Genomic DNA, 24,387 nt, shown 5'->3' with positions numbered 1-24,387 from the left:
AAAATCAGAGGGAACTGTAAAATTATCAAAAGCAAAAAAGCAAAAGATTAGAAAATAACCTTAAGTAAGAGGAAGAGGTTGTTGAGACAGCTTAGCAGACACAAAAGGCATTGAAGAACAGAATCATCCATAGCCTCACACTGCAAGATAAGGCAGATAATAAAAAGCCATTACACTTTGCACGGGGTTTGCTAGATAGGTAGGGAACTTTTAGCATTGTAACGGGATCTATCTGAACCTCTCCCAATAAGCATGTCAGATAGTAATTGTGTCATCTCTGTTTTTGAAAAAGTTCACCCAATTTTATTCTTCCGCATTAAGCTGCCATCACAGACAGTATTACACACACGGAGCATCTATCCAGCACTCGCCATAGCATGAATGGTTCACATCAACCCTGCTGCAAGCTAGAAAAAAATTATACAGAGCAAGAGATGTCCTGACTTTTGTTAGATGGTGAAAAAGCAGACAGAAATAGATGGCAGTCCTATCTTATTATGTTATGCGATCAAGCTTTTATTAGTCACGGGGATATTAAAAAAAATTATTTTGCAAGTCTTCATGGTGAAAACCATGTCCAGGAATGACTGTTCATCCTACAGGGTGCAAAAGGGCATCTTACTGCCAGAGAGGCTGGGGCAGAGCGGCTTTTTTTCCTAGGGAAACCTCTGGTGAGCTGAGGGGGGGCGTGTTGCACACTTGGCTGAGCTTGCTCCAGGGTTGTTTCAACATGTCGATCTATTCCCGCAAGGGGTGGGGGACAGAAAATGCAACACGCTGATATCGGACTCATCACCTGAATGGCAGACACGGAAAGAACTGGAGAAACGCTCTTGTGTAGCGTGCCGCTGGCTGAGAACACCAAGCAAAGGCTGGTGAGTTCAGACACAAATTAGAATGAAGAAAAACCTTTCCAAGGAGACGCCCAACACAATCAGGTGGAGCGGCTGCCCTTTAACAGCAGGAAATCAGCCAACACCCCAGCTTCACAGTGATAAGTGGTACCTTGAGCTGAGCATTAAAAGCGTCCATTTCAGAGAGCTTGGAAGCCGTTTCTTTTTCAAGTGCGTCTAGCTGTTCCCTAAGTCTTTGGCATATTCCCTCCTTTTCTGAGGACTTCTTTTGCAGTGAATTAAGTTCTGCATCTGTAGAAGAAAGACCAAACAGTGAATATGAATCTTCACTGGCAAAACTTTTTCTGCTTCATCTTTTTGCTTCGTTTCCACAGCTGCTCTTAATGTGTAGCTCACTAACTCACTTAGTCTGCGATGGACCTGTCAGCTAAGTCAATGTTATTCCTTCTCTGGAATAAGGGAGTTGGGATTGAAAGCAAGAGGATTGCCCAAAGACACGAATCCATTGCAGTGCAGAGAATTCAGCCCAGCATTTACTTTAAGACCTTAGCTCATGATGGTAGCACCATTCATTTGTGAGTGCACCTTCACACATCTCCTATTTTGAATGCTGTAGCGTAGTGGTTAAAAAGAGCCCCATGGCACAGAGTGGTAAAGCTGCTGTACTGCAGTCCAAGCTCTGTTCACGACCTGAGTTCGATCCTGGTGGAAGCTGGGTTCAGGTGGCCGGCTCAAGGTTGACTCAGCCTTCCATCCTTCCGAGGTCGGTAAAATGAGTACCCAGTTTCCTGGGGGTAAAGTGCAGATGACTGGGGAAAGCAATGGCAAACCACCCTGTAAAAAGTCTGCCAAGAAAACGTCATGATGTGATGTCCTCCCATGGGTCAGTAATGACTCGGTGCTTGCACAGGGGGACTACCTTTAACTTTTTTTACCTAGCGTAGTGGTTGAGCGACTGGGCTGCGAATCAGCACTCTGCTGGTTTGAATCCCACCACTGCCATAAGCTCAGCAGGGGGCCTTGGGTAAGCCACTCTCCTCAGCCCCAGCTGTATTGTGGGGATAATAACAACACTGACTTTGTTCACTGCTCGGAGTGAAGCACTAACCTGTCTAGAAGAGCCGTATACAGGCGCGGTTATTATTAATAGCAGTTATTGTATGACAATTCAGCTAGGATAGCTGGAAACGGATCAGACTAAAGTTTGCACAGCAAGTCCTGCAAACTGAAAATATTTTACCAGTCCATAAAACTCTATCCCACACACTATGGGACAGATGCAAAGGACTACAAATGAAGCTTCATTGACGGAATATATCTTTCCATCTCTTCTTCCCACTGCAGCTCCTGTATTCCCTGAAAAATAGTTCCACGGAGTTCTCGCAATTCCTAGAGCTTCCCGGAAATAACCAAGAATAGCTATAGGAAATGCTCTGTGGTAATGCTGGAAGTACTTTCCAGGAAGCTATAGGAATCGCCAGAACTCCGTAAGAACATCCTGTAAGGAGATAAAGAGCCTTTGTTTCCTTTTAAATTTCTCTCTTGGGACACTGACCCCCCCCCCCCACAACCTTCCCGCTTGTTGCCAGGCATGGCCTGGTAACCCTAGTGGGTTGGCCATAGGAAGAAGAAAATTATTGTTGCATTTGTAGAGGTGACCTTTTGGTGGCAGAATAAGGTCTTTGGAACTCAATGTTCTGGAGCCAAACCTGTCTGTATGGCAGTAGAAAGGTGTAAGGAGAGATGGAGTTCTGCCAAATACCCCTTCTTGATGCAGGACCCCATGCCAGTACCCTTAAAGTAGGGATGTACACCCCCCCCCCAAACTGTGTGATCCAGATCTGGGTTTCAGGGACACCAAAAAAAAATAAGTCAGAGAACTGAGAATTTATCTGGCCATTGGGAATAATGGCGAAAGCTATTCAGGGTGTGTGAGTGAGCGCTAGGGGAATCAATTTCAAGCAAACTCCACCAAATTTGCAAGGAATCTACTCCTTTCTATCCCCTAAAGATGACCCCCCCTCAAGTTCCAGGAAGACTGAACTCCAGGGTCCAGTTCTATGGGCCCCTGAACAAGTTGCCCCCAGCCACTCTCCATTGTTCCCTCGAAGGAAACATTTCCAAGGATTTCCAGGCAAAGGCTCAAATGCAAAGCCAACAGAACCAAAGTGAAGCAAGGGAACCAATGTCAAACCCGAGAACCCCAAGGTCAAACCCGAGAACCGCAAGGTCAAACCTGAGAATCCTCCCAACCTGCAGCAAGGGGGGGGGGGCTTGCCAGAGCCACGGAGTTTAAAAGGTAGCCAGCGGTGGTTTGAAGGCTCTTTTGGAAGTCGGGTGGGTGTGATGGGAATCCACTCTCCCCTGCCATTTTTGTGCCACTCTCCTCCCGCTTGCCAGCCTCGCACCGCTCTCCTAAGGCACAGAGCTTGCATCCACTTCTTGCTGCCTGCAACCCTCTTGCTTGCCACTGCTACTCCACCTCTACCGCGGCTGCCTCTGCAGCCGAATAATCCGGCCCATCAGAGTCCCACGTCCCGGATCCAGTTTAGGATTCTCCAGTGAGATCTGGCATAGCTGGATTATGCCGGATCAGCATATATCCGGCCATTTATCCGAATCATGAATCTTGGATCGCACACCCCTACCTCAAAACTTATGGTTCTTCATTCCAGTGAGCAAGAAGCTGAGAAAAGAGAAAGGTACGTTTTCTTTTAAGAAGCTTACTAGGCGAGTTGTCCAGTTGCATATGGTTTATCCTCTCACTTAGCTGCTGTTTTTCTGGAACCAGGAGCATCAGCTTGTTCTGATATTCCTGCAGAGGAGAGAGGTGTCTTTTTAGAAAGGTACCGCCATCATTTCTCCATGGCATCACCTACAAAAATGCTTAACATTGGCTGGGCCAATTCATTTCATCTGACAACAGCTCTTCTGCCCCACAATAAAAGTGTATGGGTGGGGGAAGACTCCATTTTTAAAGTTTTCAAAATAAATACTGTCCAATGTATAAATCAAAGGAAAAAACTACCCAACTAAAGCATGTATTTCATAACATTAGTCCACCAGTGATGGTTTTCAACTAGTTCTATGACTCCTGAAACGTGTATTATACTTTTTGTTCTATTTGTTAGAATTTAAAAACAACATACAACAGGATGTGGCCTCCTCTTCCATTGTGCTAGCAGAGATTCTTTCCTCTGCTAGACGGAAGCTTCTACCAGAGGAAAGAACCTGTTAGCGCAATGGACCTGTGGGAACTGGCCCAGTTTTGTGATGGAAGCACTCTGCAGAAAACTGAATGACTGTACTTGCCCTAGATCAAGACGGGTAGCCGTGTTAGTCTGTCTGTAGCAGTAGAAAAAAGCAAGAGTCCAGTAGCACCTATCTGACAAAGAGAACTGTGATTCTCGAAAGCTTATGCTATAGTAAAGTGGGTTAGTCTTAAAGGTGCTACTGGACTCTTTTCTATTTTGCTACTACAGACTAACACGGCTAACTCCTCTGGATCGTAGCACCTATAGTTGCCCTAGTCAACATGGGGTTTAAACATCTTGTTGGTCTCTAAGGTGCCATTGGACTTAAATCCTGCTATACTACACTATCAGATTGCCTTTTATGATTTATTTCTCTCACAAATGTCCACTTGGGAAAATATTGATTTAATCTTTATCATCCACATATTTACTTTTCACAAGGTCGTTCGAGGGAAACACAAGGTAGAATCTGTTTAACCTGGTCGACTACATTTAAATAATAGTAAGCTTTCCATTGGTAGAGAAATGAAGCACTGCCATAGATTTGCAGAATTTTTTTAAAAAAATTATTTTAAACAGAGAGAATCCATTTACCCACTTTGTCCCCAATTTGCTGGATTTACGACAACCTGCTTCTTACACACCTGAAGCTGTTGCTGCAGCTGTTTGATTTCTATCAGTCCCAAGTCACACTTCTTGTCCACCAGATCTAGCTCATTCTTTTGAATTTGCTTTCTGTTTCGAATGTCTTGCAATCTCCCAGAGATCTGCTGGTGTTTGCCGTTCTGTAGTCGGGGTTAGAGAAACACCTCTTCTGAACATACGAAAGCATTTGTCCAGTACACAGGAAAGAAACACTGCCTTCATCCCCAATATACTCTTCCATGTCCATTAAAAAAAAAAAAGATTTGTAGTGTCCTGATCCTCCCTGAAGTGCTGAAATTCAGTAAGTCTCCAATAAGCAAAAGCCAAACTATAACACTCTTCCAAAATAATGAGGTTTGGGCAGGGTTTTTTTTCTGGGGAAAGAGGTGGTGGAACTCAGTGGGTTGCCCTCGGAGAAAAGGGTCACATGGCTGGTGGCCTCGCCCCCTGATCTCCAGACAGAGGGGAGTTTAGATTGCCCTCCACGCCGGCAATCTCAACTCCCCTCTGTCTGGAAATCAGGGGGCGGGGCCACCAGCCATGTGACCATTTTCAAGAGGTTCCGGAACTCCGTTCTACCATGTTCCAGCTGAAAAAAAGCCCTGGGTTTGGGCAAGTAAGTTGTAAGCACGTAGTGAGAGAGTGCCTCTATGAATCTTTGCTGCCTTGACTTAAAAGACGTGGAGTGCTCTCAGTCAACCAAACAGCTCTTCAGAACAAAGAGGAAACAGTGTCTTGCACCATAAACAGATGATCACTTTCCAGAGTTGCTACCATAATGCAAACCACAGTCCTAGAATTCCAGTATACTAACTATTACGATATAAAGCAGGTCGGTGGCAAGAGAAGAGACTTGCTGCAGTAGGGACAGGCTTTCAGTGAAACAAGCATGTTTGCAGTGTAATGTATAGTATAGTAATTTAGTATAGTAAAGTAATTTAGTATAGTAATCCACAAGTCCAAATTTTCTTGCTATGGTGACTCACTTAAAAAACAACAACAACAGGGCATACACAAATTAACAAAACTGCAAAAGCCTGGGATCCACTTTTGGATCAGGAGCAACAGGTTGGGAAGTACAACAACAACATTTGATTTATATACCACCCTTCAGGATGACTTAACACCCACTCAGAGTGGTTTATAAAGTATGTCATTATTACCCCCACAACAATCCCCCTGTGAGGTGGGTGGGGCTGAGAGAGCTCTGGGAGAGCTGTGAGTGACCTAAGGTCACCCAGCTGGCTTCAAGTGGAGGAGTGGGGAATCAAACCTGGTTCTCCAGATTACTGTCCTGCCGCTCTGAATCACTATACCAACACTAAATGTTGATTTAGAAGATTGTGCATTATTGGTGGTGGGGAAGAAGGGGTAGCTCTGTGCCTCCTCCTCCCTTTAGAAGGGCTATGTGAGTCCTCACTCTTTATCCCACCAGCTTAATCACTGTCCACAGTCCAAAACGTGTCACCTTATTTAATAACAGAAAGCCAAGACTTAGATCATTCTTTTTTTTTTTTGTAAAATTTTTATTGGGTTAGAACATTAATATTTTTACATTACATTGCATTCAATTATCCCCTAATTTTTCGTTTCTAACCCCCTCCCTTTCCCCCCCTTTTGTTGACTTCCAACAGCTTTCCCACCCTCTGTCCCTTTTCCCTTACTTCTATTAATTTCCTCTATCTAAAACAAATATATATTCTCCATTATATTAAGCAGTACATCTTTAACTCTTTTACTTACTAAACATCCAAACTATACTTCTTTAGATAAACAATTTATCCCATTTTCCAGTTTTGAATATTTCTGTATGTCATAAACCATAAAAATTTCCCACATTTAAATCAAACAATTTGATTTGTTCTCTCTATATTAATCATTTCTTCTTTTTATAGTATTTCTATATAACTCATCACATAGTCAGTCATTTTAACTCTTCTATACATTCAGTTTGGTGCATATAAGTCTTATCAAGTAAAAAAAAATATTGTTAATTACTCAATCCTCATGTTTAAACCGTTAATTATTCTCTATCAATATTCTATCAATTAACCTTTACATATCTATATATATCTCAATCAATTAATTAATCTAACTGCTTATAAATTCACATTTCTCTTCCTCCCCCGGTAAAGTCACCCCTCTCTTTTATACTTTTATTGTACTTCAGTAGTTCTCAAACTGCCACAGTTTTCCTCCCACCTCCCACTTCTTCTCCAGATATTGTTTCAGCTTCTCCCAGTCTGTGTTAAACTGCCCTGAGTCCAGATCTCTCAGTTTTCTTGTCATCTTGTCCATTTCAGCCATATACAGCAATTTGTAGATCCAATCTTCAATAGTTGGCACTTCTTGTACTTTCCATTTCTGCGCATACAAAAGTCATATAAAATATCAACGTCCTATGGTGGGCTGGGATTCCCTCCATTCCCAAGTTTAGCAGCAGGAGTTCTGGGTTCTTATTTATTTGAAACTGTAAAATTTCACTCATTTCTCTTATTATTTCCCCCCAGAACTGCCTAGCTACCTCACACGACCACCACATATGATAGAGGGAGCCCTCATGCTTTCTACATTTCCAGCATTTATTAGAAGTGTTCAAGTTTCCTAGCGCAATCTTCTTTGGTGTCATGTACCAACGATAGATCATTTTGAAAATGTTCTCTTTAATATTAATACATGTCGTTGTCTTCATTGTAGTTTTCCACAAGTATTCCCATGCCTCCATTGTTATTTCTTTATTAAAATTTATAGCCCATTTCACCATTTGTGTTTTAACTGTCTCATCCTCGGTATACCATTTCAACAGTACTTGGTATACCTTGGATATTCTTTTCTTGTCCTCTTTAAAAAGGGTCTGCTCTAGTTCCGAATTCTCTGTTCGTATACCTCCCTTTACAGAGTCCGAGTTATACAAATCTCTGATCTGTCTATACTGGAACCAATCGTAGTTCGGTGATAGTTCCTCTTGCGTCTTTATTCTAAGTTTAGACACTTCAGTTTTAGTTATTTCTTTGTACGTTAAACATTGTTGTTCATTATCAACAGCTCTCGGATCTATCACCTCGTATGGAACCACCCACAAAGGGGTTCCTTCTTGTAGGTAAATTCTGTACTTCTTCCAGATTGTATATAAACTTCTCCTTACAAAATGATGCAGGAACATCGAGTTGACCTTTACTTTGTCATGCCATAGGTATGCGTGCCATCCAAAAAATTTTTTATATCCCTCTAGGGCTAATAGTTTCTTATTCTTTAATGTCATCCACTCTTTTAACCAAACTAGGCAGATTGCATCATGGTAAAGTCTCAGGTTGGGCAGTTGCATTCCGCCTCTTTCCTTTGCATCTTGTAGAACTTTTACTTTCACTCGAGGCTTCTTGCCTGCCCAAACAAAATCTGATATTTTCCTCTGCCATTTTTCAAATTGTTTAGAGTCTCTGATGATTGGTATTGTCTGTAGCAAAAACATTACTCTTGGTAACACATTCATCTTAACTGCTGCAATCCTGCCCAACCATGACAAATTCAGTCTATTCCATTTGATCAAGTCTCTCTCTATCTGAGTCCATAATTTTTCATAATTATTCTTGAACAAATCTATATTTTTTGCAGTCAGCTCAACTCCCAAATATTTCACCTTACTAGTTACTTCACAGTCCGTTGTTTCCATTAACAATTGTTGTTTCTGCTTAGTCATGTTTTTACATAATATCTTTGACTTCTTTTTGTTAATGAAGAAACCTGCCAAGTCACCAAACTCCTTGATCTTGTCTATCACTTTTGGCATGTTCTCCAATGGATCTTCTACAATTAACATTATGTCATCTGCAAATGCTCTAACCTTGTATGAATAGTCCTTTATTTTTATTCCTCGTATTTCCTCGTCTTGTCGTATTTGTATCATCAGAATCTCCAATACTAAAATGAACAACAATGGAGATAACGGGCAACCTTGTCTTGTTCCTTTACTAATCGTCAATTTCTTGGTCAGTTCATCATTCACTACAATTGCTGCAGTCTGGTCTCTATAAATTTCTTTAATTGCTCTGATGAATCTTTCTCCCAATTGTAGCTTTTCCATAGTGGCAAACAAAAAATCCCAGTTTAAATTGTCAAACGCTTTTTCAGCGTCTACAAAGAAGAAACCAACCTCTTTGTCACAACGCTTATCATAATATTCAATAGCATTGATCACTGTCCTTAAATTGTCTCTTATTTGTCTGTCTGGCAAAAAGCCTGCTTGTTCCTCCTCTATGACTTCCGAGAGCCACCCCTTCAGTCTCTCCGCCAATATCTTCGTAAAAATTTTATAATCATTGTTAAGTAGTGATATAGGTCTGTAATTTTTCACGTTAGTCAAATCTTGGCCCTCTTTTGGGATCAATGATATATTCGCTTCGCTCCAAGTGTCTGGAATTCTTTGATCCCTAAAAACTCCGTTCATCACCTCTTTTAGGAATGGTGCCAGTTCGTTGGCCATTGTCTTATAAAATTTAGCCGTAAGTCCATCTGGCCCTGGCGCCTTTCCTAGATTTGCAGATTGTATTGCCTTACTTATTTCCTCATCAGTTACTTCACTATTCAACTTATTTCTCCAAGCTTCCGAGATCTCTGGAAGTTTGGTTTTCTCCAAATATGATGCTATTGATTCTTTGGTTACTTCTTTTTTATTATACAGCTTAGCATAAAATTTATAAAAGGCTCTACTAATGGTAGTCTGCTCCAGGTACGTTTTATTTTCTTCACAGATTTTATTTATTATTTTCTTTTCCCTTTTCTTCTTCAATTGCCATGCCAAATATTTCCCAGGTTTATTAGCACCCTCAAAAGCTTTTTGATTCAGTCTTTTAAGGTTCCACTCCAATTCTTTATTACTCATTGCTGTTAACTGTTCTTGAAGAATTTTAATTTCCTGATGTATTTTCTTTTTCCCTGGTCTCTTTTTTAACTGTATTTCTTTGGCCTTTATTTTCTCCTCAATCTCTTGTCTTTTCTCCTCTTTCTTTTTCCTTGCTCTGCCATTTAAGTCCATTAGTATGCCCCTTACAACCGCCTTGTACGCGTCCCAAACTTTACTGGTTGGTACTTCTTTATTCACGTTATATTGTATAAAAAACTTTGTCTCTCTTCTCAATATTTCCATATTTTCACTTTCCTGTAGCAAGTCCTCATTTATTCTCCAGGCTTTCCTTTTTCTCCTTTTTCCAAATTTCCACATAATTGGATTGTGATCTGAGCCTACCATCGGCATTATTTCTACCTCCTTAGTCCATAACGCTAAGTCCTTTGAGGCCCAGATCATATCAATTCTTGATAATGTAAGATGCCTTGCAGAATAAAAAGTAAACTGTTTGGTTTTAGGATATTCTCTCCTCCATACATCTTCGAGAGTCTCTTGTTGAATCAACTCAAAAAAAAGCTTTGGCAATAGTCCTCTTTTCTTTTGTGCTGTTGTAGTCTTTTTGTCTAGTTCCAAATCTGTCACTCCATTAAAATCTCCAGCAAGAATTATCTGGTCATATACAAGATCGTCTAAATGCTTCCTTAAATCCTCAAAGAAGCTTTCCTTTGCACCGTTAGGTGCATAAAGTCCGACTACCAACACTCTCTTTAAATTCCAATTACATTCCACTGCTACAAATCTAGCTTCCACATCTCTCATAACAAATTTTGGCTGCAGCTCCTCTTTTATGTACAACACCACTCCTCTTTTTTTCTTGTTAGAGGCCGCTACAAATTCTTTGCCCAATTTTCCAGATTTTAAATATTTTACATCCTGTTTTCTAATATGGGTCTCCTGCAAACAAACAATATCACATTTTTGTTTTAGTAGCCAATGAAAAATATTTTTCCTCTTATTCGGTGAGTTTAGTCCATTTACATTCCAAGATAATACTTTACACTCCATATTCATGGTTTTGTTGGTAAGTCTTTTTCATTGTCCTTGATAAATCTCTCCATCTCCCGCTCAGATCTGATGCGTTTTTTTGCCCCTCCAAACTCAAAGGACACTCCTTCCGGTAACTCCCATCTGTATCTGATATTCATGTCCTTCAAAGTTTGAATTAGCACTCTATATTTTTTCCTGTCCAGTAACACTGATCTGGGCAGTTCCTTCATTATGATAATCGTCTTGCCATCAATCTCCAATGGATCTTGAAATTGTTTTGTCACAATCCTCTCTTTCATGTTTCTAGTTGTAAACTGCACAATCACATCCCTTGGTAGTTTCCTCTGGGTTGCAATTCTCGAGTTCACACGGTACGCCACATCTAGGATAGCCACAATTTCCTCCTCCTCCTTCCCCAGGTAATCAGCCAACACCTCAGTCATCTGTTCTTGCGCTGACTTCCCTTCCACTTCTGGCAGACCACGAAAACGAAGCTGCTTCTCCATGTGTTTAGTTTCTGCAACTGACATCCTCCCCTTCACCAGTCTCATCTCTGTTTGTTGCGTTTCTATTAAATTCTCCATCGCGTCTTCTACTGTTTTAACTCTCTGCTGCGTTCCTTGTAATTCACTACTAATCGTTTCCACGCCTTTTTTCACTTCTGACAGCTCCGACTTTACTGTCTGTGTAACTTCTTTGACCTCTTTAATAAGCTCCAATTTCGTGTCCTTAAGTTCTTTCATCATGTCTATAAGCTTTTTGTCCAAATTTTCTATTGCCGATTGCCACTCTTTTTTCGACATCGTGGGGCTTGCTTTAGCTCGCTCCCACGAATCTGCTCTCTTCCTTAGCTCCGTGGCGTATGTTTAAACGTTTTCCTTTTTTTCAAATGTCCCAATCTTTGCCAAAATTAATTTTTTGTATCCAAAATGTCGGGCGTCTTTTCTCTATGGTTTCTCTATGTTATTGTAATCCAAGATGGCCTACTTCCTCTTCCGCTGAAGCCGCGACCCTTCCCTTTTCAAAAATGGCGATTCCCTACTTCCTGTCCGTCGGCAAGGGCCGCTTCCTTCCAGCCACTCTATTGTTGTTACGCACTTCCTGTCTCCCGTCTTCCCACAGCAGGTCTCGCGATGGTGTCTTTTTCCCACAGCTCCAAAACCACAGGTATTCAAAACAATAGTCCGATTTTTGCAATAACTTCTTTAAATTTAGTCTCTTTTAAAATACAACTCCTGCCGAGTCTTCACCTCCTTTTCACTAGTCTGTTGCAGTTTAAAAATCTACTTTCTTTCCTCTCTGTTTTTATCAATCTGTCCCGTTTCAAGAGATAGCGATCTTTACCTTCTCTTCAACTTTCTCGGGTTGTAATCGCTGTTTCGATCTTAAATTCTCCTCTCGACTTCCCTCCCCGATCGAAGCTTGGGTATGTAGGTCTTATGCCAGCCGAATTGGCCCCAGAACTGCCGCAGAGATTATAGCCGACCCGTCGCAAGGTGGGACCTCAAGGATTGGGGGGGAGACTCCTTGAGTAGAGCCCCCCCTCATCCGAGATCTAGCTCACCCTAGGGTCTTGAGCGTTCTTTGCCTGCTCCCCGCCTGAGAGCAGTCGGCCGCGGGTTATTTTCACCCCTCCGGCCGGTTAAAACGGCAGTCCGGTCAGCTCCGCAAATGGAGCTGCGTTAGACCTCCATGAATCCCAAACCGGAAGTCAAGACTTAGATCATTCTAATAGGTATGTATCAGGAATTCTGTGATAAGGATCTCCTACACAGGGCTTGTAGAGTGGGTGGAGTTAAACACTCTGCTTCCTTGCTGTATTCTTGGAACAAAAGCTTCAGCTAAATGCAATGACAGAGAGTGATTTATAACAGGGAAGCAGCACGGTTGGTGTAATAAAATCTGGGAAATTGTGATAAAGGTCTCAGTACATGTATGAAAAATCCCAACTATGCTCGAAATTTCTTTAGAAATTTTTTCAACATATATGGTATGACCATTTAACTTTAAGGCAAGATAGACAGACACTTGAAGAAAGTCAAAGAGATAGTTCTATGCAGGGCTTTTTTTCAGGGGGAACGCGGGGGAACAGAGTTCCGGAACCTCTTGAAAATGGTCACATGGCTGGTGGCCCCGCCCCCTGATCTCCAGACAGAGAGGAGTTTAGATTGCCCAGCCATCTGAACACCCCTCTGTCTGGAGATCTGGGGGCGGGGCCACCAGCCATGTGACCATTTTCAACTAGGGCAACCCACTAAGTTCCACCACCTCTTTTCCCAGAAAGAAAGCCCTGGTTCTATGTATTGTGAAGTATGACCACACAGTGTACCATTGAGAAGAACTTCATTGCAAAGTCTTAATTTTAAGGTCTGGTCTCCATTTTTATAATTAGGCAAGAAGATCCATATAAATCTATGCAAAAAAATCTTTTTTTTCCCAGGACTTGCTGCTGTAAATCTTTTATAGTTTCAAATTCAAGAATAAAAAGTTAAAAACACACTCTCTCCCCTCCAGAACCACTTCCGATAGTAGCTACATAGTACTGTTAGTAAGTTTTAAAACCACATGGGAGATCATAAACACAAATGTTGACTCTCGCATCTAGTTTGACCCCAATACACCTAGATTATTAGCAAAAAAACGGAAAAGGGAATGGGTCATCTCCCTCATTACTGAGGCCGCTGTTTCAGTGGACATTACACCAAAGATCTACTCTGTTAGCAATTGGTGCCTTGCAACTGGAGAAGGTGCCTTTGTTCTTGGAACAGTCCAACCCACAGAGTGTTAGGCTGTTAGAATTTCACATTCATATACATGAAGCAGGCTTGTATTAATTTACTTCATTTATACCCCACTTTTATCTCCCCATTGGGCGTCAAAAGCAGCTTATGTTGTTCTGCCTCCTCCATTTTATCCTCACAACCACCCTGCGAGGTCAGTTAAGCTGTGTTAGTGGTCCAAGGTCATCAACCAAGCTTCCAAAGCTACCACAGCATATGTATCTTAGTTCCCTGTCATCTGAATAGCAGGAAAAATAAAAGTGGAAAGTAGAAAACAAGGTCTGTAGTAAACAAAAGAAAAAGTATTATTTGGACAGAAACACTCTCATACAGTCACAATAGGTGACAATAGGACTATTAGCATATTTGAATATTAACTTAAGCTTTATAACACTGAACTCTTCAATAATATATTATCATTAAATACATAATAGCAAAATTATTTATAGTTTAAAAAGAAAAATTCTTAAAACTGTTGTGTAGATTCTCTTATAGAAAAAAACTTCACATTGCACACTGAGTTAAATGTCTTCCATTTCACTCATTCCAAAGGATGGGGGGGAGGAATTTTGTTCAGCGTTCACATCTCTGCCCACGGAATGGAAGCCCATACTAGTTGCCCAAAATATATACTGTTCTCACAGTAATGCTGACTGCACTTCTAAGAAGGAAGAGGGGGAGGTTTAAAATTTTAGCAGCCCACTGAGGTACTAGAAAAAACTGCTAGTTTTTCACTGATGGAAATAAATAGAAAAATAAATATGCCAGGAAAAAGGTAACTAAGTGGACAAAACAGTTATCCCAACAAGAATGGATGTGCAAATACGCTTGAGAAAATATTCTACCCATTTTGATGCACCACTCACCAATATAACACTTGTTCTTTGCAACATATGACTCACCAGTGCATCCAGTTCAAGATTAAGGCTCTTCTTCTTAGATGTCAGCTTAACAATTTCTTCTTGTTCTCGGTTACGCTGATTAAGAAGATCTTGACGGCGAATTCTTTCCCATTCCAGGCGCCGTTGGCGCTCAAGTTCTTGCTTTGCTGCCTGAAGATTAAAAAAGAAAAACCCAAACCCTAAACTTCTATTTTTATTTTATTTTACTTCATTTATACCCTGTCTTTATCCCCAACAGGGACCTAAAGTGGCTTACATCATTCCTCTCACCTACATTTTTTTCCTCACAACAACTCTGTGAGGTAAATTAGGCTAAGAAGATGTGACTAGCATATATTTATGTCTTGTTAAATAAATTGCCACATAAATGTTACAAATGCATGAAGTAGATATTCTCCTGCACTTCCCAATATCAGTACATTTAATAAAACATTTTCTACAATGCTCATCTAGTTCCAGAGGAATAGTTGTGTAAATTCATTGTAGCAAAAACTGCATCTGAGGAAATGGGCTGAAGTCCACAAAAAGCAGAACAAACTTTTGTTGGTCCATAAGTTGCCTCAAGACTCCTGCTTGTTTTTGAGGCACCTAAATTGTGAGCCATTTGCTACGGTAAACTGAAATCACCAGAGGAGGTGGCACTGTGTATTTCGCAAGACTAAAGCATGACAGAACAAGTTCTAAGGACTCTTTTATTGCATTAAATCTTCTTTTGAGCTGTCTCTCTCCGTCTCTATAGCTTCCATTCTTCTGCATATCAAAGGGACCTGTAAAATTGATTGGTCCTTTCTTAGTTATTACAAGTGTAACAAATATTAGCTTTACTATAAATGGGAATAATCACACTCTGAAAAGGGCTGAAGATAAACTATTTCAACGACAGCATGGTCAGTGGTAACCAGTTCCTCTCTCCTCTACCCTTCCTTGCCCTAGTATTCTACTTAAAGACAAAACTTGGGGAGGGGGGGGGACAAATCTGAATTCTGTGGCTGCTACACCAACAAGCAATTCTTGTCTAGAAGAGTGTCAATGGCCTCAAAACAAGAGCAGAGAATAAATTTCACCGTAGCTGTAACTCAAGGTTTAATTTATATCCTTGAGAGACCCACCTCCCGCCTTTCGATTTCTTTCCTCCTCTCTTCCTCTCGTTGCCTTTCCATTTCCCACTGTCTCTCCCGCTGCCTTTCCAGCTCCAGCTGCTTCTTCCGCTCTTGCTCCTGCTGCTCTCTCTCTCGCCGCTCCTTTTCTTCTCGTTCCTTCTGAGCTTTGCGTTCTGCCTCTCGCTGCTGTTGCTCTAACAGCACTTGGCGACGCTTCTCCAGTTCCATATTGCCCTGTTCGTAGTTTGCTTTCCTTTTATCCTCAAAGGTAACTAGAATAAAGAACAGCGAATGGCACCAAGCGATGAACATGGGCTTTTCTCTCAAATACCACAAAGTGGGGGTGCTGCAGCGACAAGGAGCATTAAAAAAAACCATAACTGGCTAAGGGAATGCAAACCAGGGGAGCATTCATTATAGAATCTGATTTGTTTTCAAGACTCAAGATACCCCGCCTGTTCTGGTCTGATACTCATAGCCTTGTGACTTTCTGCCTGCATCTTTACTATTGCCGTCATTGTTCTGTATTCGTTATGCTTTGATATCAACCCACAGTAAAAACACACAAAGACTGGAGGCCCTTTGGTCCAGTCAGACAACGCACAGACACTTTCTCCTAAACCAAACTGAGTTCTAACACTCTTGCGTCAAACAAGCAGCATTCCCCGGTTTTATTTTGATTTAATAGCTTTTCAAGACAGTTACTCATCACAACCTAAAACCAAAGTTACCGGGGAAAGTTTTTTGGGGTTCTTCCTCTTGCATTCTCTGGTATGCAGACAGAGCACCATTTGTATTTTCAACATACTTTCCATTTCTAGAAGGAAGAAATAATTTATTAAAATTTAGCTCACTTGGTATTTATTACTTATTTGCAGGGCTTTTTTTCAGCTGGAACGCGGTGGAATGGAGTTCCGGAACCTCTTGAAAATGGTCACGTGGCTGGTGGCCCCGCCCCCTGATCTCCAGACAGAGGGGAGTTTAGATTGCCCTCCGCGCCGCTAAGTGGAGTGGAGGACAATCTCAACTCCCCTCTGCCTGGAGATCAGGGGGCGGGGCCACCGGCCATGTGTCGATTTTCGCCTAGGGCAATTTAAACTTTAAAAAACTCCCTCCTTGTTCCAGCTGACCCAAAGTGACATCACTGTGCAGTCCTGGGAGCGTGTGCGCACTTTGCCCATGCGCATGTGGTACCAGGGGCATCACCTCCCGCCAGGAGTTGCCCCCTGTGCTGGTAACCCACTGAGTTCCACCACCTCTTTTCCCAGAAAAAAAGCCCTGCTTGTTTGTAACAGCTCAGCTGGCACAGATAGCTTTAAAAGGGGATTATAAAAGTTCATGGAGGACAGGTCTATCAGCAGCTACTAGCCAGTGGCTACTAAAGGGAACCGCCACCTGCAGGCACAGTAAACCTCTGAATAACAGGGCTAGGAAGTAGCACCAGGGGAAGGCCTCGGCCCTTATGCCCTGTTGCTGGCCCTCCAGAGTAAATGGTTGGCCACTGTGTTGGACTGGATGGACCACTGGTTTGATCTAGCAGGGCTCATCTCATGTTCTTAACTGGTGTTACGCACTTGAAGGAAGGCGGCACTAGCTCAGGAGGCAGAGTTAATGGAAGGGGCTGCCCAGCTCTGGCCATGTCAGTCAAATGCATAGCTAATATGAACTCTTCTGCCTTCAGCTGCCCGTCCCCATCAACGTCAGCGAGTGACCTACAAGCAAGCGAAAAACTGCATTTACTGGACCTGAGAGAATAAGGAATGACAACTTCACTGTTTCAACACTACACCTTTAAATATACATTTTTATCGCTTAGACTGTGCTTGTCAAAGCCAACGTATGAATGACAACTTGGTTCAAATGATTTGTGATTCTAAGCAACAAGGCATGCCTGCCCACCTGCACCCACAAGAGAAGCGCACAGGTGCATTGCAGGGCATGCAAGACGTGCATGAACAAGGATCGCATACCACCGCAAAGTTCTATATTTTCCTTGGAAAGCTCTCCTTGGACCCACTGAATGGTACCTCTACCCGAGGCTGGTAAAAGCCATTTCAATCTAACCAGGTTTCCTCCATCTTAAATGGTTCTTCCACTCAAACTGGAGGAAGGGCTCCAACTTGGCTTAGCAGAAAAAGTGAAATACAGGCCACTGATTTTGATCTGAGAGTTAAAAAAACACATGCTCAACTCTCACAATTCAATAAAAGGGGCTTTAAAGTACTTCACTGGATAGACTGTGTCATGTGGTTTAGATCCAGAGGGAATTAAAAAAAAAAACAGAATTAACTTTTGATTATGAAGGGCAAGAGTTCCTTTGAACAGCGACACACGGCAAGTGGAACAAAAAGGAAGGAATTTAGAAACGAAGCTTTATTACCGTTTTCTTTGGAACCAGAAACACTCACTCTTAAGTTTACCGTTTCCTGCTCTGGGAGATATCTCTGTGTCAATGATACACCACAGCCACAAGTCTCAAATAAGGCAAAACGTATACATTAAAGATACCAAGATGGAAGAAATGGAGCAAATTTCCCCCACTGCCTTCACTAGTCTTCAACTGAACAATATAGTAAAACAGTAGTAAAATATTCACTACTTAATATAGGTAATTACAATAGTGGAACCTGCAAGGACTTGTGGAGGGGTCAACCTCATATCCCTGTGTATCCCACTGCTCATGCTGTTGCCTCTTTCCCTCCTCCTGGCAGCCTCCATATCTTCGCCCCTTTCCCACCCATCAGCTAATCTACCATTTATCAGCCCCCATCTTCAGTTTTATTAATTATTTATTTCATTTATACCCCACTCTTCTCCCCAATGGGGATCCAAATCAGCTTACATCATTCTCCTCTCTTCCATTCTATCCTCAAAACAGCCCTGTGAGGTAGGTTAGCCTGAGAATATGTAATTAGCCCAATGTCACCCAGTGAGTTTCCACAGCAGAGTGGTGATTCGAACCAGGGTCTCCCAGATCCTAGTCTGAAACTCTAACCACTGCACTTCACTGCATTTGATGTGGTGGCTGCAGCTGAACAGTAGCAAGCAGCCAGTACTGGGTGAATCAAACAAGTCAAGTCGTATCTTTGCCTAGGGGTTGCTGGTGGGCCTGGCCCTGATAAGTCATCCCCTCAAAGGGATGCTTAAATACTGATATGGTTGCCTAGCAACCTCCACAATGATCACTGAGAAGGTATTCATTTCTTAAAGCTACAGGCACTGCTTCTAATACTTTGGAGGGTTCCCCTCAACCATATTTTTTTTAGACTTCAGTTTGTAGAAAGACTTGTCTTGTTTTTTCATGTCTCCGGATTTGATTACCCACAGATTTAGCGAAATTAAATATACTGATATATATAGTATTCCAAGTTACTTCTTCAAATTCATCTGTGCTTGTTAGTGTTTCTAGTTCGAGCGCCATAAAAGTCTCAAGGTATTATTAAAATCATTGGAAAACTTACCAAATAGTGGCTAACTGGGTCTGAGAAAGATTTGATTTCAGGAGGACATTTTTGGCTTGAAAACCTTCATAAAACAAAGATTAACATTTACTAAGTAGATCTTTATTTCTACCCAGTATGTTTGTTAAAATACCTTACAGGGCTGCTTATGACAAAAGTCTAAATATAAACCAAGGAAGATAACAATAAAAAAGCAAACTAGCAACAAGCCATTCAGTTTCTATGTCAAAGGTGTCACCAGGTTTAGATGTTCAAGGCTTGGGTGGACAGGTTAGATCTCACCAGATGCCTACATTATCATAATGGGAACTGTGATGATTTCAAGTGCATGTGTCTTTAAATGCTAGGCATGGTACAGATGAAAAGTAGGGCTGAAAGAGCGGGATGAGTGAGTGAGATGATTGGCTGATGACAGTGTGTGGGCGGAGTGAACCGCAGCTTTTAGTTACTGAGTGGAGAAAAAAGATTCATTCTGGTTTCAACAGACAAGCTGTGTGCAGCCTGAGGGTGTCTGCATTTCTGAGAGAAATACTGATTCTTGTTTAGACGGGCAAACTGTGTGTGTACCTGAGAGAGAAAGTTTATGTATATCTGTGTGACTGAGCCTATGTAAAGAAACTTTATGAACTGAGAACTATCTTTGAAACCATCAAGCTTAAGTAATAGTATGAAACTGAAACGCTTCTTGTAAAAATAAACGTTTATTTTGGTTTTTTTTATCCCAGAGTATCTATATATCCCATTCCTTTCCTCAGGGCCACATAGTCCCATGAAGGAGCCTGACGCCTGGGCACGTTATTAAAGGGGAAATTTAAATTATTTTGGAATATAATTCCTGGTGGCAGCAATCTACCCAGAGGGTTAAAGGCCTTTAACAGGGTTAAAGGCAAAATCTAACTGAAAAATAAAGAGGGTCGTAACAGGAACATCAGGTAAATTTTAAAAAGGCAGGAGTTTCATAAACAGAAACCACAGCAGAAAAGAGTCTGTCTTGAGTAACTGCATGCCTAACTAGAAATGGGCACGAAATGGGAAAAACCCGAAATGAATGTTTCATGTTTCGTTGCATTCCACGAATCACGAACTTTCACAAAATTGTCCCATTTCACAAAATGATTTGTTAGTTTTGTGATTCGTCAGAAACCAGGGCACTTCAATGGCCCCCTTCATACTCAGAGATGCCAAACTTGCAGGGAGACTTCAGCAGGCTCTCCTCCACCCACCCTCACCCAATAAGCCAGCAAGAACAAATGCTCTAAATGGGAATATAAGCAAAGAAAATTAAAGAAAAAAAAGGTAGGCCTCAGTCAGGCTAGGCCCCAGAGCCAGGCAATGCCTTGAGACTGGGGTTGGTTGGGGGGGGAAGAAGGTACCCTCACCCAACGACCTTCCCAGCAAGGCCAAGAGCTGAAAATAAGAAAGAAGCTTTTCAGTCTCTTTTAAAGCAGTAGCAAATCCAGCCCAAAGCTCCCAATTCCACTCACTCCAAATCCCAGCAACAGGTCCTCCCTCTCCCTCTGTTTACTGGAACTGAAAAGCACAAGGCAGAGAGCTGTGCCTTATTAAGAAATGCTCACATAGAGCAGAACAGGAGCTCTCTGGTTGGCAGACAGACCTGCCTAACAGGGTTTGGAGGGATGAAATTCGTATACCCATGGCTACAGAAGGCCCATCTCCTCAGTTGCCTCGGGGATTAACACCCCCCTGCTCCTTGCTGTATAGGGCAGAATTGAAGCTCTCCAGTTGGCAGGTTATGTGGGCTATCAAGGTTATGTGGGCTAACATTGGGGTTTCCAATGGCAACAAAAGGTCTGCAGACATTCCAGGCCTATGTTGCCTAGGGAATCAATGGATCGGCGCCAGCCTGTCTGGCATCACAAATCGGCCCCAAAAGTTGTGGATTTCGTGAAAACTGCAGCCCCACGAAACATGTTTTGCAAAACACGAATCGGCCTGATTCATCATGAAATTTGATTCATATTTTGATTCATGCCTGTATCTATGCCTAACCTCTGAGGACAGGAAAATGGAGAGAGACCTGTGATTTTCGTTGCTAGATAGCTGAAGTATAGGTTCAAGAGGCCCAAGGTGTCAGTACTTACAGAGCAATGCTTGCATTTCGCAACTGTGCTTGGAAACAAGCGGTAGCCTATGATGTTCTTTCAAGATTTGGATAGGATGTTTCCAATGGCTAGACGCAAGCCAGCTGCCATATTCTGGACCAGACATGGTTTTCAAAGGCAGCTCTGTGTAGAATGTGTATGCATAAAGTGCCATCAAATCTCAGCCAAATTATGGTGACGCAGTAGGGCAAGAAACTGAGGTAGTTTGTCATTGCCTGCCTCTGCGTAGTGATTCTGGATTTCCTTGGTGGTCTCTCATCCATGTACTAATCAAAACCAAGTCTGCTTAGCTTCCAAGATCTGATGTAGAATATGGTATAGTAATCAAGCATGGGTGGAATCGGGTCACAGATATCAGTGATAAGATTGTTTCAATCCAAAAAGGGGGGGGGGGATGAACATATTTATTAAAACATTTTTACTCCACTTTCCCTCGTGGTTCAACACAGGTTACAACAGTAGATTAAAAACATTTACAGTTAAAACCAAAGTAAAATAACAACCCCCAAATCCCTCCCCCCTTAATAGATGGCCGCTGTAATATTAGTAAACCAAAAAGCTAGTGACACAAACTGATTAAAAAATAAGCCAACATTAATTGATCTGGTTTAACTTTAAATCTCACCAGAAGTGATCTACGTTTGCTAAGATAAGGTGTGGTATACACACACATGAAAATCTTCCAAAGTACAAAGGCATTTAAATATTACAGCTGCAACAGCGTTTTGATCTCCTGCCTCTAAGGATGACCGTTCATTGGGGGGAAATTACTTATTATACAATATGCAACAAAAACACTTCAAAGCAGCATTTTCTATTCTTCTGAAATGAAATTCCTCCTTGGAACCTAAGGCATAATTACAGGGCGAAAACTAGCTCACAAACCACAACAAATGTTACCCCAGGGCGGCGGGGGGGGGGGGGAGAATCCCACTATTATGTTCTTCAGTAAGACTGACAAAAAGGTAGGCATGTACGGCGGGGCGGGGAGGAGGGGTCTTTCTTATGACTGGGTGGTGGTAGTGGTGCAGAAATGATATAAATTCTCAGACAACAAACAATCGTTTGCTTCTTTTTTGACAATCTGCATTTCGTAACTTTAAAAATAATACAAACCTGACAAGTATCCACTCATTCCTTTATCAAGGCTATTAAATTTCTGCCGGTATTTTAATCTGGAAGCCTGAGGAACTGCCCAATCAGAGGATTTAGTCTTTGGTGAACTTCCAGTTAGTGATGTGGTAGAAGAAGAATTTGAACTGCAATAGGAACAGTTTAAAAGAAAAGCAGCTTAGTATAATATTAAATACCACTCAAATCTGAAATCTTCTCTTCCTACAGCTTTAAACAGATTAGGTGCTAATGATGCCAGTATGCACTTTTATAGGGAGCAATTAAATTGGGAAAGTCTCCAAAAGAGAGGCCTCTGTTGGAAAAAAAAAGTCTACAATTGCGACATGAGTGTTTTATACCTGAAGTTCCATACCTACTAGATGCTAAATCTATCAGGGACTGCGTTTTCTGGATATTGGCGACACCAAATCCTCCCATCATGGGACTGTGCGAACTAGAATGAGGCAAAGCTGAAGCAAGAAAAAAAAAGTAGATACATGAGTTTAGGGTTACCTCATTAATTGATTTTAAATCTTTTGATTAGTGCCATCAATTAATTTAGTAAGCTAAAATGGATATGATTAAACAACTAAGATCTCTGTGTTTTTTTTAATTGGGCGAAAGCCTCAGTAAATAGCAAAAAAATCTAGACCAGAGGAGGCAAATGTTAAGGCTTGCAGGCCACAGCCAAGCACCGAGGTTCTTCACGTTCCAGAATGATTACCTCTGAGTGAACTGCGGAGTGAATTGCCTAGTGAAGGCAACATGGGCTACGCAGGTCGGGGGAAGAACATGGGCTACTGCAATATGATGGACAGATAATGAACTTTCTAGCTTACTTAGATTCTTCTGGGGCCCAAGGGATATATGCATTATAAAAAACCAGGACACAATGATTTAAAGCGTAACAGAAATACTGCGAAGGGATGAATCCAAAGTTTTCTGCTAACGTAAGAACTATGATGGCTCAGACCAACGGTCAATTCAAAACGCTTGCTTATTTTTTTTAGCAACGCCCTCTGTATTTATTTGGTATGAATGGTGTGGCTGGATTGGAAGATCAGTCAGGGACAACAGATGGGAACGTAAGACGATAACAAAGGGACTGGAGTGATTCATAAAAATCAACAGAACCTTAAAAAACAATTTAAAGCATGACAAGAAAGAGCTTCAGGAAGGGTGACAGGATCTCACGCAACAAGAGATGAAGAGAGGTTTAGCAGCAGTGCTTTGGAGAGGAGAGAAAAGGCATCAGGGAGATGGAGGGTGAAACCATCTAGAGGACAAGGTGATGACAGCATTCAGAAAAAAACCAACAACAAAAAAAAGAGGATGACACTTCTTGGAAACTCTGAAAAGAAAGAAGCATCATTTGTAGGCTTTCCAGTAGCCCGCTGAAGGTGGGCAATCTCCCAGGAGTTTGCTCTGTTGCCCGCTGATTGCTGGCAATTAGCTGAAGGTGGCAAGCCCCCTGGGCCACTGGAAGGCAACTCAGGAAAGCGTGCACTGGGTGCGCTCCAGGTGGGGCGCAATGACATCACTTCCTGAAGTGACACTGTCATGCTGGTCATGGACCAGTTCTCGCACTTCGCTGGGGCTAATTTTGGACCCAAACAGGCTGCATTTGCCCCGCACAAAGCGTGGGAGCATGTCTGTCACTAGCGTGATGATGTCACTTCCAGGAAGTGACATCAATGTGCAAGTGCCAGGAGCTCACATAAGAAAATAGCAATCCACAACGCAAGCGCCAGGTCCCCCCTCCCTCTCCTGCTGGGAGAGATTAGGGACCTGGCAACCCTAATAATTTCCCTGGATGAGGTAAGAGGAGAAACTAAGAAGGTATCATTTCCAAAGCCTCAACTCTACCAGTGGGCACTTAGCTGGGAGACAAGTTTTTTTTTAAATTAAAAACACCCTTGAAGGCTGCAATTATGAGCAGAAAGAGACAATATTTGACCTTTGCCCTTGTTGATCAAAAGTGTCCCCTTCAACTTGGCTGTATACAGATGGAAGGATGTAAACTCTCTATATTTTTCCTCCAGGGGTGGGAATGCAGCTCAAGAGGATATGTGACTAATGACCAAGTATCAGGAAGGCAAAAGGTTACACACACACACCTTTTGAGTCACAGCCTCCATGGCTGCTTCTAAGACGCTGGCAATTTGAGAGGAGAGAGCAATCCATACCGTTTTTTGTATTCAACAGTGGCTGACACCTGACTCAAGCTGTCAAACCTTCAAAAAATTGGAAGGCAGCAGAAATTAT

At 42.0% G+C, this 24,387-nt stretch overlaps 1 protein-coding gene across 1 annotated transcript in view; it reads right to left on the bottom strand.

Moving 5' to 3' along the window:
- ITSN2 (intersectin 2) overlaps positions 1 to 24,387 on the bottom strand; it is an 87,777-nt gene that overhangs the window by 47,251 nt on the left and 16,139 nt on the right. Inside the window, 10 exon segments of the mRNA XM_054970250.1 lie at positions 1,006 to 1,145; positions 3,582 to 3,669; positions 4,753 to 4,893; positions 14,326 to 14,475; positions 15,435 to 15,697; positions 16,157 to 16,242; positions 17,000 to 17,137; positions 18,887 to 18,950; positions 22,126 to 22,268; positions 22,496 to 22,592. Coding sequence (XP_054826225.1) covers positions 1,006 to 1,145; positions 3,582 to 3,669; positions 4,753 to 4,893; positions 14,326 to 14,475; positions 15,435 to 15,697; positions 16,157 to 16,242; positions 17,000 to 17,137; positions 18,887 to 18,950; positions 22,126 to 22,268; positions 22,496 to 22,592 — 1,310 coding nt within the window.

Source organism: Eublepharis macularius, chromosome 1, assembly GCF_028583425.1.
Source record: "Eublepharis macularius isolate TG4126 chromosome 1, MPM_Emac_v1.0, whole genome shotgun sequence".
Taxonomy (NCBI): Eukaryota; Metazoa; Chordata; class Lepidosauria; order Squamata; family Eublepharidae; genus Eublepharis; species Eublepharis macularius.
Note: the sequence above shows the minus strand (reverse complement) of the source record. Positions and strands in the feature narration are given on the sequence as shown.